This window comes from Pelobates fuscus, chromosome 4 (assembly GCF_036172605.1).
Source record: "Pelobates fuscus isolate aPelFus1 chromosome 4, aPelFus1.pri, whole genome shotgun sequence".
Classification (NCBI taxonomy): domain Eukaryota; kingdom Metazoa; phylum Chordata; class Amphibia; order Anura; family Pelobatidae; genus Pelobates; species Pelobates fuscus.
The window spans coordinates 332,229,305-332,243,198 of record NC_086320.1 but is presented as its reverse complement, the minus strand read 5'-3'; the positions used below and the strand labels follow the sequence as shown (position 1 = coordinate 332,243,198).

Sequence of the window (13,894 nt, the reverse complement as noted above, 5' to 3'; positions counted from 1 at the left end):
CATAACTCCCGAACCCCTGGTCTGATCTGGGCTACCATATTTGGGGTACATCCAAGAATTGGGGAAAAGTCTGTACTGTATAATTATGTTAACTGTTAATCTAAGGGGAGGAGATGTGTGGGAGGTAACGTCTATGGGATTGGTTACTGTAATAATTATGGTGAGTCCCTCCCTTGCATGGGAGAATCTCATAAAAGCAGGAATGTTGCCATTAAACTGCAGTTCTACTCCTAATACTGTGTGTCGTCCAGTGATTGGGAAAGGTGATGGGATACTATTGGATTTTATTGCTGATTGTGCTGGATACTCTCTTGGATTTATTGCTTGTTCCTGCATTCTTTTAATATACCAGTGGAGTTAAGCTGTGGGAAATCAGCTCTCCGCTACAGACTACATCCCCCATAATGCTCTTACACCCATAATGCTGGCAAAGCATCATGGGAGGGGTATAGTCCAAAACATCTGCAGTGCCGAAGGTTGCCTATGCCTATAACTGATTGTCAGGGCCTTCTAAAGATGGTTTCTATAGTAAGTGAAACTTATCAACCCCCTTTGATTTATAAATCAAACTCTTCAGGACTAAACTCTCAGAAAAAAAAATCTACCAAAATGTTAAATCAATTGTGACTGAAATCAAAGTGACTGAAATACGTGAAACTCGAAATGTATCTTCCACATCATCGTTCAACTACTGCTCTACACTACACTATGTCATATTTCACTGTTGTGTAAAAACGATCTATTTTAGACTATTTTTTCATTTGGTTGGGACTACGACTATATAAGCATAATGAGGGAGATTTATCAAAGTGTCCTAATCTGGACTGTGTTATAAAGTTCTAGATGTGGGGCAATCACCAAGGAAAACAGTGGAACCAGCAGGAACATTGGTGACTATTCCCTTGTTACATTTTTGAATCTCTTCTTAAAACAGAACGCGTTACTAAATCTTTCTGTTTTCAGGTGATATAATATTGGTGATTTTATAACCCACAGGAAATTTATCAGTGGTGTGGGAGTAAATGCAACAAGTACGAGCGAGTAAAAGCCTCACAAGTTGCTACTGGAATTCGTGACAATGAAAGAAAAGGAAGAGCAAACCTGACAGTTATAGAAGAAGGAAGTGAACCAAGTGATCTTATTAAAGTAAGTAATTAATTGGCATGACTAATGATTATCACTTTATAGAGTACACTCTTATTAAATGTCATAACACCACCCTATAATATTTAAGAGTGAAAAATATGTTAGAGGAACACCATAGTGTTCCTAACACCATAGTACTGGAATAAATGTTCAGGTGTCCGGCACTCCCGCTGTGGAGTGAAAAGGTGATTTTACTTAGCTTTTCTCCACCTCTGTGACGATATTGCCTCCGTTAACCCTGCCTCCATGGTTGAGATTATAAATCTTGATGATCTAAGCCAAGGGTTCCCAACACAGTCCTCAAGTACCCCCTAGCAGGCCAAGATTTAGGTATTACTATGTTGTGTTTTGTCTTTCTAAAAACACCTTAGACACAAACGGGTAATACCTAAATCCTGGACTGTTAGGGGGTACTTGAGGACTGGGTTGGGGACCACTGATCTAAGTCAATCCAAGGCTTTTCCGTAGTAAAGCATTGGGAGGCTATTTCACATGCATGGCAAAATTGTGCACTGAGCCAATCAGCATCTCCTTATAGAGACACATTGAGTCTTCATGCAGAGGGTGGAGCTGCTAAGCGTAGGATCAGCACTAGAATATGAAACACCTCTAGTGGCCGTCTGTGTGCCACTAGAGATCTTACTAGGCAGCAATTTAAACAGTGCCTTAGCTCATCAAGGCAGTATTTTCATCACTCAGCCTGCAGGGACAGGCTATAGACACCAGAACAACTACATGAAGCTGCAGTGGTTCTGGTGACTATAGTGTACCGTTCATAATTACTATAAGTACCAATATCTACATGTATCTGATTTGCAGCAGATCACCAGGTTTGCTGCTTCTGGCACGATGTCTGCAAAGACCAGGATATATCTGAGATCAGCAACATTTGAATTTTATGGTTTGAAATCAACCAATAGTTAAAGAAGAAATTATTCATTATGCTGTTGTGTTTTTTTTATCAGTGGTGTATGACATAGAATTTAACAGCGACATGTTGTATTACATCTTTCTGTAAATTTATAGCAAAATATTAAAAACCCATGATGGTAGAGATTTGTTTTTTGATAGGTTTATGCTGCTATTGTCAGTTCCAATGTGCTGCGCATGTACTTCTAACAAATGCTTACAGGCGTTTTCTCAGAATATGGAGAGATGTGAGCAGTGTTAAAGGGACACTATAGTCACCCAGACCACTTCAGCGCAATGAAGTGGTCTGGGTGCAATGTCCCTCAGGTTTTAACCCTTCAGATGCAAACATAGAAGTTTCAGAGAAACTGCTATGTTTACATTTGGGGTTAAGCCAGCCTCTAGTGGCTGTCTTCCGGACAGCCACTAGAGGTGCATCTGCGATGCTGGAGGCATATTATGCCTCCATCACGCAGAGCGTCCATAGGAAAGCATTGAAAAATGCTTTCCTATTGACAGTTTGAATGCGTGCGCGGCACTTGCCGCGCATGCGCGTTCGGCTCCGCTGACGTCGGCAGAGGGAGCTGAAGTCGGCGGGGAGGAGAGGTCACCAGCACCAAGGGAGCCCGGCGCTGGAATAAGGTAAGCTGCTGAAGGGGTTTTTACCCCTTCAGCGCCACAGGAGGGGGACCATGAGGGTGGGGGCACCCTCAGGGCACTATAGTGTCATGAAAACCGCTATGTTTTCCTGACACTATAGTGATCCTTAAATTTTTGTTGAAAATTTACATTTAGTTTTAGTCATAGTCTTTTGACTAAAAAGCCATTTTAGGGGGGGCGGGGCCTGGCCGCCGACGGGATCAGACGCATTCCGTCTGAGCTCCCGCTCCAGGCCAAAAGTCGGCGCAAATTGGAGGTTACCTGCGACCGGCAAACCCCACCGACGACCACACAGTCCTCAAGGCACTGGGGAGTACGGGGATACCGAATGGGAGCCTGTCCGGCACCGACAGTAACCCGGCTGGGCTCGGAGCTCGTTGGGGCTTGAGCCGGGATGGGACGGCCGCCCTCCCGGGTCTCCTGCCGGCGGCTCGGTCCCCCCCCCCCCTGGACCGGGAGGGTCATCCTGGTCCGCAGCAGCACTAACCAGTGCATGGGCCTACTCAACCACCCTGGCGTGGAACATCACCCTGGCGCAAGTCCACAAGATGGCCGTCGCCATGTGCACGAGCTTCCAGAGAGATCGAGCTGCCACATGCTCAAAAGTTAGGATTCCGCTCGGCTAAAGATCCACTATTATTCTACCAGCCTAATACAAAGCAATAAAGCTGAGATCGACACCAGCGATCTACCACTCAGGCACACCCATGAGCACAGAGTGGATCCTCGAAGAGAGAGACATGGCCCCAGCGACGAAGCCCTGCACATTGACCCCCTCAGAACACCGCGAAGAAGCCGACTCACGCGGACCGACAGCCCGCAGCTGCGGGGTCACCCTGAAAACAACGTGGCTGCAGGGATCTAACTCCCACCCAACGCAGACACTGCAATAATTCGCAAGTACTCCACAAGGGGACTATCACTTTGCCACTTGCCTGCACTGTGCCTCACATGGCAGTTCCCAAGCTTTTGTCCCTCTGCAGCCACTACACTTCATAGGGTGAAAGTGAATCGGACAAGGGGCTGTTGATGAGAAAGCTTGTCCTCTCTGGCGTCCTGGCAAGTGAAGAGATCTATATAAATCAACTTGAAGTGCTGCTGTTGCCCATAAAGCCGTTGAAGACCACTGCAACCACATCTCAGCCTGTGTTAACCATGCAACAAATAGACGCAATTTTTTACAAGATTCAGGACATATATGAGATTCATAAGGACTTCTATGACAACCTGTGTCCTTGTGTTCAGCAGTGGGACAACAAGACCACTGTTGGTCACCTATTCCAGAAGCTGGCCAGCCAGCTGGGAGTATACAAAGCCTTTGTGGATAACTATAAATGTGCTTTAGAGACAGCTGAAAAATGCAGCCAGTGCAACGTCCAATTTTATAAAATCTCAGAGGATCTGAAGGTGAAAGGCCCTAAGGATTCAAAGGAGCTGCCAACATCTGTTACCATGGAAGCATTGCTGTACAAACCAATAGATTGCGTGACCCGTAGCACATTTGTTCTCCATGATCTTCTAAAACACACACCCGCTGATCACCTTACTCCAGGATGCACTTCGTATTTCCCAGAACTTTCTGTCTAGTATCAATGAGGATATTGATCCCAGGAGAACCTCTGTCACAACACCAAAGGGAGAGACACGGCAGTTGGTGAAAAATGGATTCATGGTGGAGTTATCCGAAAACTCTCGCAAACTACGGCATCTCTTCCTGTTTACAGACCTCCTCCTTTGTGCCAAGCTCAAGAAGGCAACTGTGGGGAAGCATCAGCAGTATGATTGCAAGTGGTACATTCCTCTTGCTGACCTGATGTTCCCTTCCCCTGAGGAGTCAGAAGCGCATCCATCAGCTCCATGCTACCCCTGACCATGAGATCGAAGAGATGAAAGCAAAGATATCTGTTCTGAAAAGTGAGATACAGAAAGAAAAGAAATCCAATAAAGGTTCCAGTCGTGCAATCGAGAGACTAAAGAAGAAAATGCATGAATATGAGTCCTGGCTCCTCCTTTACTCTCCTACCATCCCCTTTCGAATCCTTAACAAGAATGGCAAGAGTTACCTCTTCCTACTTTCATCTGATTACGAGAGGTCTGAATGGAGGGAAGCTATCCAGAAGCTTCAAAAGAAAGATCTCCAAGCCTTTGCACTCAGCTCTGTTGAGCTTCAGGTTCTTAACGGGTCCTGTTTCAAACTGCGAACAGTTCACAATTTCCCCATTATCAGCCATAAGGATGATGACGAATCTCCTGGACTGTACGGGTTTCTTCATGTGATCGTTTACACTGCCAAAGGATTTGACCATTCTGCCAATCTTTACTGCACACTGGAAGTGGACTCTTTTGGGTATTTTGTCAATTAAGCCAAAACTAGAGTCTTTCGTGACACCACAGAACCCGAGTGGAATGAGGAGTTTGAAATTGAACTTGAGGGGTCTCAGTACCTGTGAATCCTCTGGTATGAAAAGTGCTACGATAAGAGCAAGCTCAATAAAGATAACAATGAGATTATGGACAAGATCATGGGCAAGGGGCAAATCCAGTTGGATCCTCAGAGTGTACAAAGCAAGAACTGGCACGTGGATGTGATCGAGATGAATGGGATCAAAGTCGAGTTTTCCATGAAGTTCAGTAGTCGGGATATGAGCTTGAAAAGAACACCCTCCAAAAAACAAACCGGGGTTTTTGGTGTTAAAATCAGCGTGGTGACAAAGCGGGAGAGATCCAAGGTGCCATATATTGTGCGTCAATGTATTGAGGAAGTGGAGAAACGGGGCATTGAGAGGTTGGAATTTATAGAATATCTGGAGTGGCTACGGATATTCAGGCTTTGAAATCTGCATTTGATGCAAATAATAAGGACATTCTCATGATGCTGAGTGACATGGACATCAATGCCATAGCAGGGACATTAAAACTTTACTTCCATGAGCTGCCAGAACCTCTCCTTACAGACAGGCTTTATCTTGCTTTTATTGAAGGAATAGCTCTGTCTGACCCAGCAGCCAAGGAAAACTGTATGATGCACCTTCTGCGATCTCTACCCGACCCTAATCTAATGACTTTCCTCTTTCTGCTTCAGCACTTAAATAGAGTTTCAGAGAAAGAATCGATTAACAAGATGTCACTCCATAATTTGGCAACTGTGTTTGGCCCAACATTACTGAGACCTTCCAAGGTGGAGAACAAAGGTCACACGAACTTGGCGTCTGACATCTGGTCACACGATGTGATGGCACAGGTCCAGGTTTTGATGCACTACATGCAGCATCCACCAATCAGCTTCTCTGAGCTGAAGAGGAACACGCTGTACTACTCTACAGACGTGTGAAAGCATATCTCCCCCAGCTGGGAGACGATCAGGGCAGCTCAACTCCTGTGTATATATCACAAGAGACATTCCAAGGGCAGAGAAGAGCACAGAATTGAGAGAAAGCTGGTGGCTTGGGAGCGCCCCCATAACTTGCTTGCGTGCGTTTCTTGAACCCTTTTGTACAGAATTAGAAATGTGGAAGCAGAAATGAATGAACCAGCACTGTGCTCCCAATGTAACTAGTTGTATTTTGTATATCGGTGTTCAGGCATTATTTTATGTAGAAGCAAGAGACACAGGTGGACGTGGCCTGCGAAGATCTGTTACGTTGCTCTGTGTGACATTCCCATGGGAACTCTTTAAACGCTGCACACCTTCGGCCTTTTAATCTGCCACATTCATGAACTCTGTGCTAGAATTTCCAACCTGAATTGTAGCTTGAAAATAATTCTTCACTTGTAGGACAACGAGGGCCAAAGATGCAGAGTTTGGGGTTTTAACTAGCCCTTACTGACAGCAAACGTACCGTACAGATACTCAGCACTGCCACACAGTTTGCCTCACACAATGCGAGTGGACCTTCGGTCCTAATATTTTTAAATATAAATAGATGCCATGACATTCTCTTTTCTTCAACCTATTGTGACTGAAATTAGTCCCAGTGCTTTCTGGTCTTTTCATTATAATGTTTTATTCTGGTGGACATGTGACTTGTGATTTGCTGCTTACGAGAGGTGGTACGTTTCTATTTATATGCCAGGCTTGGGAAAATGACTATCATCTCAGATGTACAGCACTTGGATAGAGGAGTCTGCTTTGTATCATGCGGTAAATAAAAGAAATCCGTTGTCACAATGGTAACAAAAATAATCTCTCTAAAGAACTGCTGATAATTTAAAATTGTGTACATTAAAAATGATGTTGGCTACTTAAAAAAAAAAAAAAAAAAAAGCCATTTTTGTTTTAGTAGTATTTTAGTCATCTGAATTGTTTTAGTTTTAGTCTCGTTTTAGTCGACTAAATCTTAAAAATGTGAATATGTTTGATATTATCCACTAAGTGAGGTTTTACATAATATATTCACCTCTCATGACATCCGTAGCACAATTTTGTTTTGTTTTTTGGTATATTATGTTTACTGGTGTGGTGGTTTATTTAGATTAAGTAAATGGATGTGTGAGTGTGCCTTGGGTTCTGACATTCATGTGGATGTTACTTTGACACGTACCAGCTACCTAAAGATTGTTGCAGGGATTGACACATACAGCCCTTCCCGGCAATGGTGGTTCCCTAAAGGAAGTGGCCTCTTTCTGCAGGATAATGCGACCTGCCACACTGCAAAAACTGTCCAGAAATTGTTTGAGGAACAGAACAAAGAGTACAAGGTTTTGCCTTGGCCTGCAAATTCCCCAGATCTGAATCCTATTGAGCCTCTGTGGGATGTGCTATTACAACAAATCCAAGCCACGCAACTTGCAGGACTTAAAGGATCTGCTACTAATGTCTTGGTTCAAGATACCACAGGACACATTCAGAAATCTTGTGGTATCAATACCTCATCGCATCAGAGCTGTTAGGTAGGTGGTTTAAATGTTGTGGCTGATTAGTGTATACCTGACTACCTGAAATCCTCATAGACTGTAAATGTATTTGAGCAGGGTCTCTCTTCATATCCCCTTTATATGCTTGTATACTTGTTGGTGCTATATAAATGAAAATAGTAGTAGAATAGTTATCAGGATTCTGTCAGTCAAGGGACCAAAATATATTGAAATGCATTTTTACTAATCTCCCACTAGGTGGCACTACAAAATCAAAAATATAGTTCTTGAATGAAACGGTAAGCAATAGTTTTCTTTAAAGCACGTATGATATAAATTATGAAATGTTACTTTAACTTTAACTTTTTTTTTCTGCCTGTGGTGAAACAATAGTGTGATTTTAAGCCCTGTAAACGGATAACATATTTCATGAATTATTCTGTGATTAATACAGAGCAATATGGGCCCCTAAATTCAGGACACACTTGAAGCTTACGTGTCCCAGTATGCCTGAAATCAGCAGGAAAATCACTGCCGGGTGGCTATGGCTTTTTTTTTTTTCAGAAATGGGTTGGTAGCAACATATATGACATAGGAAATAACAGCGACAGACAAGTTGTATTACATCTTTCAGTAAATTAATAGCAAAATATTAAAAACCTGCGATGGTAGAGATATATTTTTTGATAGGTGCCCACATTTATGCTGCTATGGTCAGTTCCAGTCTGTTGCGCATGTACTTCTAACAAATGCTTGCAGGCAATGTCTCACAATATGGAGAGATGTGAGCAGTGCTCATTTTGGCGGCAAATTGGCGGCAAATTTCAACTTAGTTTTAGTCATAGTCTTTTGTCTAAAAAGCCATTATAGTTTTAGTTGTATTTTAGTCATCTGAATTGTTTTAGTTTTAGGTGTGTTTTAGTCGACTAAAGCTCAAAATGGTTAGTCGAATAAAATTGATGAGAATTGTTAGTCGACAAAATTAACGCTGGATCTGAGCACATACTTTGTTTGGATTTTTACATCTGCACTGCCAGTCTTTTTACTTGTGGAAATTACCTAGAATTTTTTTAAGACAATCAAAATGGGAACAATTGCCTGGAAACTGTTTGTGTGGCTTGGCGTATTTCCCCTATACATGTACAATTATAGATAACATGCAAAGTGTATGGATATATTGACAGGAAGTCCTGACAGGAGAAAGAGACTCCAGCTTCCAATTTTTGATTTTTTTTTTGGGGGGGGGGGGGGGGGGGAGGGGGTTAGAAGAAACTAGAAGCCTATTCCTTACTTGATCTCAAGTATTCTAGTACTCCTTATTAAAGTATCAACACTTAGATATTGAGTGTCCGTGTCAGTACCTTGCAAAGGAAATTATGACATAAGACGGATAAGTAACTTTTGGCATCATAACAGATGGGTTTTTATGGCTTTCCTTTGCTTACTAGATGTTAATTTAAAGGGTTAATATAGTGCCAGGAAAACAAACGCATTTCCCTGACACTATAGGCTCTTAGAGTGCTCCCCTCCCTTGGGGCACCCTGCCTCTAAAACCCTTTCAGCCACTTTCCTTAATCTAGTGTCGGGCTCCCGTGGCACTGGTGACCTCTCCTCCCCCACTGACGTCAGCTCCCGAATGGAGCCGAATGCGCAAGTGCGGCCAGAGGCGAGCACGCATTCATACCTGCCCATAGGAAAGCATTACTCAATGCTTTCCTATGGGTATCTTTTTTCCTCACGGAGTCCAGCTTCAAATAAGTGCGATTTACTCTGTGTAAATCACGGAAGCGGCCTCTAGTGGGTGTCAGGGAGACAGCCACTAGAGGCTGGATTAACCCTGCAGTGTAAACATAGCAGATTCTCTGAAACTGCTATGTTTTCAGCTGCAGGGTTAAAACCTGGGGGACCAGGTACTCAGATCACTTCCTTGAGCTGAAGTGGTCTGGGTGCCTACAGTGGTCCTTTAACAGTTTTAGCATGACATTTAACCTTCATATTAATTGTAAGCTACATTGGTAACAAGTGTCCAAACACACAATTAAATGCGCCGTAGTTGTTATTCTCTAATTTCTTCTACTGTGCACTACATTATGTTCTCTAGAAACAATACCAAACAAGAGGCAACTACAAACAATTAAAAAAGCGATCACAGCTCAGGATAGCCAAACAAAGCCTTGCTAGCTAACAGTTAGTTCACTATTTTAATGCTGCAGGTAATAAAAGTTGATCACAACTCTGAAAGGAAAGCCATACCCATCTGTTAAATTCATTCAAATATATGAATATTCTTTATAAAATCATAAGGGTATGTGCATTAGGTTTTTGTGTAAAATAAAATAAAAAAAACCTGAGCAATAATTTCCAAAGAGGATGAAGGCCTGGTAAATGTAGAGAGAATAGCTTAGAGGAAGCCAACCAATCCGAGTAAAGATTTCAGCTGCTAAGTTAGTGGGGGCGCATACATCTCCTTGTCATCTGTGGAGCTGCTCACTTTGAAACCCTTTAGCTGTGCTTTGTAACTCTCAGCTGCAGTAATGAATGGTTTAAAGCATGGGTGCCCAATAGGTAGATCCCCAGATGTAGAACTACAACATACACAATGCTTTGCATGCTTCTAGAATGTGTTTGAAATGACAAAGCATTATGGGAGTTGTTCTACAAAATCTGGGGATCTACTATTTGGGCACCCCTAGTTTAAAGGAACACTCCACACATCTAAAACACTAAAAGGAACACCCCACTGCCCAAAGGAGCAAAAAAAAAAAAAAAAAGGAAAACGCTTGCTAGTAGATACACCCCTAATTAGTATGTGCATCAATTTTTCATGCATGTATTCACTGGGTGTATATCTTAAAAGAGCTTGGAAAAGCTGCAGATCTTATAAACTGCATCCATAGCAAGCCCTTCCCCCTTTTTTTTCCCAGCGGAGACTTTTAGTCTCTTCACAGAATAACCATGACTGCTGACCCTCTCCCTTTTTACCTTCCGTTACCCTTCCCCCCAATAAATCACAGACAACCAACCTGTGGGTAAGGGCAACGGCCACATCTTTTATTATTAAGCCAGCATAATAACCCACCCCATACAACGCATCAGAAAGGAAAGAGCCTCTAAACTGCATTCCACCGATGCCACCGAAGCTGCGCGCTCCCGTAAGGAGGAAATGAAAGCCAAAGTAGACAGCAACCTACCCTCAGAGGAGTACAAACCGAACTCTCCAGCATAGACCAGCCACCGATCCCACACTGCCCGATAGGCAGTCCACGAAGCGGGAGCCAGCGATCTCCTGAACAGGTCTGCTAGGTTCCGAAATTGAGGGTCCATAAGCACGTGGGACATACCAGACCAGCTTCCTCGGCTCCTGGAGCGACCTCCCGAAAACGATCCCACTGAAAGCGAGAAAGAGAGTTGGCAATGACATTAGACACTCCAGGAACATGGATTGCTCGGAACCAAATGTTAAATTCCAAACAAGGCAGAACCAATCGGCGTAACAAAGCCAATACTGGAACCGAGACAGATGATAAACGATTCACCACATGGACCACACTCATGTTGTCCGTGCGGAAAACCACCTGCCTGTTCGTAAGCTCCTCCCCCCACAATTCCACTGCTACCACAATAGGGAAAAGCTCAAGAAAAGTCAAGTTACGTATCAGGTCCGCCTCGCACCATGCAGCAGGCCAAGGCTCCGCATACCAACGTCCCCGAAAAAATGCCCCGAAGCCCAGTGAGCCGGAGGCATCCGTAAACAACTCCAGGGCCACATTAGATATCGCTTCTCGTCGCCAAAATGTCCGACCATTGTACCCTGCGAGGAACTCACTCCAGACATTCAAATCGTCCTTAAGCCGCTTGGTAACCCGAATAAAATGATGGGGAAGACTAATGCCGACGGTAGCCAGAGACAGCCGTCTACAAAACACCCGACCCATAGGCATGATCCGACATGCAAAGTTCAAGTGGCCCAACAGGGATTGCATCTGACGAAGCTGCACCTTCCGCGCACCCTTCACCCGATCAACCATGGTAGTAAGGATCCCCAATTTATCACTGGGCAAATGAAAGACCAAACTGATGGAGTCAATCTCTATACCCAGGAAGAAAATCACCGCCTTCGGGCCCTCTGTCTTGTCCTCTGCCACTGGAACCCCCAAATCTCGCATAACTGCCTTAAACTGTCCCAACAAATCCTCACATCGCGAAGAATGTGCCGGACCGATGAACAGAAAATCGTCAAGATAGTGCAAGAGGGAAGAAAAACCTGACACCTCCGATACGATCCATTCCAACAATGAGCTAAAAACTTCAAAATAATAACAAGAAATCGAGCAACCCATGGGAAGGCACATATCGTAGAAAATTCCCCTTGAAACTGACACCCCAACAAATGAAAACAGGAAGGGTGAACTGGGAGCAACCGAAAGGCCGATTGAATATCAGACTTAGCCATCAGGGCCCTGGGCCCTGCTTCCCGAACGAGATCCAGAGCCCTCCTAGAGACGATTGACCGCTTTGATTTTAGTCAGGATAGAATCTCTCAGAAACAGGGCGTGATTTCTACGATAAGGATAAATTTTTGTAGCATAGTATCCAGCAGCTAACTATTCCGATAGTGCTAACATTTACAAATTTTGGGGAAGTTGAGGGAACGCTGGGGTTCTCTTTGGAGTATAGATTTTCCTTATTAACCCTTTCCCTCTTGTGCTCTATTACTATGCCACTATTTTAGTGTGATAAGCTTTTCTACACTATCCTAGTTAATCTATTACCTGGCTACATACTTATGGGAGTTCTGTCCTTATTTAGTTTAATCTCTTTTTTTCTTTATTGATACATTATTATTTTTATTATTAATTATTAAAAGTTACATTTTAATTTAGGGACTGCTGATCTTGATACCAGGAATCTGCAGGTGTACTATCACAATTGTGAGTGCACTCTCCAGTTTCACTTGTATTCTCTTTCTCTTTGAAACTTTATTCAGTAGGGGTTATCCCCCAGCTTATTTCAGCAGTCTGACACACTCTCTCTATCAGTAAAGAAATCCAGAGCCCGATCAAAAGAAGCGTATCGGACCCGACTATCCTCCTTTGCAATCCCGTCGTTAACCGAAGCCCCCGCTGGAAAAGACAGGTGATGAATCAGCCGAAACACCCCCGGTTCCTTCTTAGGAACGAGGCCCAATGGGGACACCCGCAAATTATCAAACGGAGGAACGGAAAACGGTCCCGCCATCCGTCCCAAGTCCACTTCTTTTTGTAGCTTAGCCGCCAGAATCCCTTCCTTACCCCGAATCGTGGACAAATTGTGCGCAAACGACACCTCCCCTGACGGAGTAAATGGGATCCTAAAACCGTCGGTGAAACCTTCCCAAAGCACCCACGCTTCCCTATGCCTGGGATACCGTGCGAGCCACGGAAGCAGTTTTACCGCCCGTACCGGGGTCCTTCCCCGAGGAGCGTCATCCTTTGATGCCGTCCTGGGGAGGGGTTTTCCTCTTCTAAAACACCGAACCGCCGGGTGAGCCCCACCACAGTGGGAACACTCATGTTTAAATCGACAACTGTTGTACCACCTGCACTGACTCTAATTAAAGAGCCAGCAGATGCCCTTCTTGATCCTGGCCGACGCTCCACCAGAAGCGCCGGCGGCCAAAGGAAAGGACGATGAGGCTGGACGGCACGGGGTCATGAGAAGTAACCAAAGATTACCATCTTGCATGCCAAAATGCATGTGCGGTCGAATCACCTTTTTTTGTCTAAATTGCTGGTCGTATTTAAACCAGCATTGACCACCATAAACTTTATAAGCCCCCCAAATTAAATCCAAATAAGAAAACAACGACGGGGCCTGCTCTGGAAACCTCGTCGACAGAATACTAGCATAAGTTGCAAATCCTTGCAACCAATTACCGAAGGTACGGGGGAGCTCCTTACCTTTTCCACTCTCCGTCGCCTCACCACGTCGCGGTCTATCAGCGGATTCCCTATCAAACGGGACTAACGATATGAGGTCCACATACTCACCCTTCAAGATCTTCTCCCTCACCTCCAGCGACACATGCATCTCCAGGGGGGCTATGTCACACACCGGCCCCCCTGCAGTACCCTCCATAGTAGCAAACAAAACAAGCAATATAGGTGCTAAGGTGTAAAATATTAGTGCAAATATTAAAAATAAAGGTAGAGCAGCACCTAAAAGTGTACAAGCTCAAAAAACACCATACAAAGAATATAAATAGAAAGGTGCGCCGTACCTTTAAAAATTTAAAGTGCTAATTAGTACCCAACGGAGGGATCCCCGTGGGAAGCGTAGCATCCTG

The 13,894-nt window shown here is 44.1% G+C and overlaps 1 protein-coding gene and 1 pseudogene across 1 annotated transcript in view; both read left to right on the top strand.

Annotated features, from left to right (window-relative positions):
* LOC134609048 (scinderin-like) overlaps positions 1–13,894 on the top strand; it is a 62,530-nt gene that overhangs the window by 15,625 nt on the left and 33,011 nt on the right. Inside the window, exon 4 of the mRNA XM_063452414.1 lies at positions 997–1,146. Within this exon, the coding sequence (XP_063308484.1) occupies positions 997–1,146 (150 nt within the window). The remainder of the gene's footprint in view (positions 1–996; positions 1,147–13,894) is intronic.
* On the top strand, positions 3,717–6,961 carry LOC134609047 (active breakpoint cluster region-related protein-like; annotated as a pseudogene).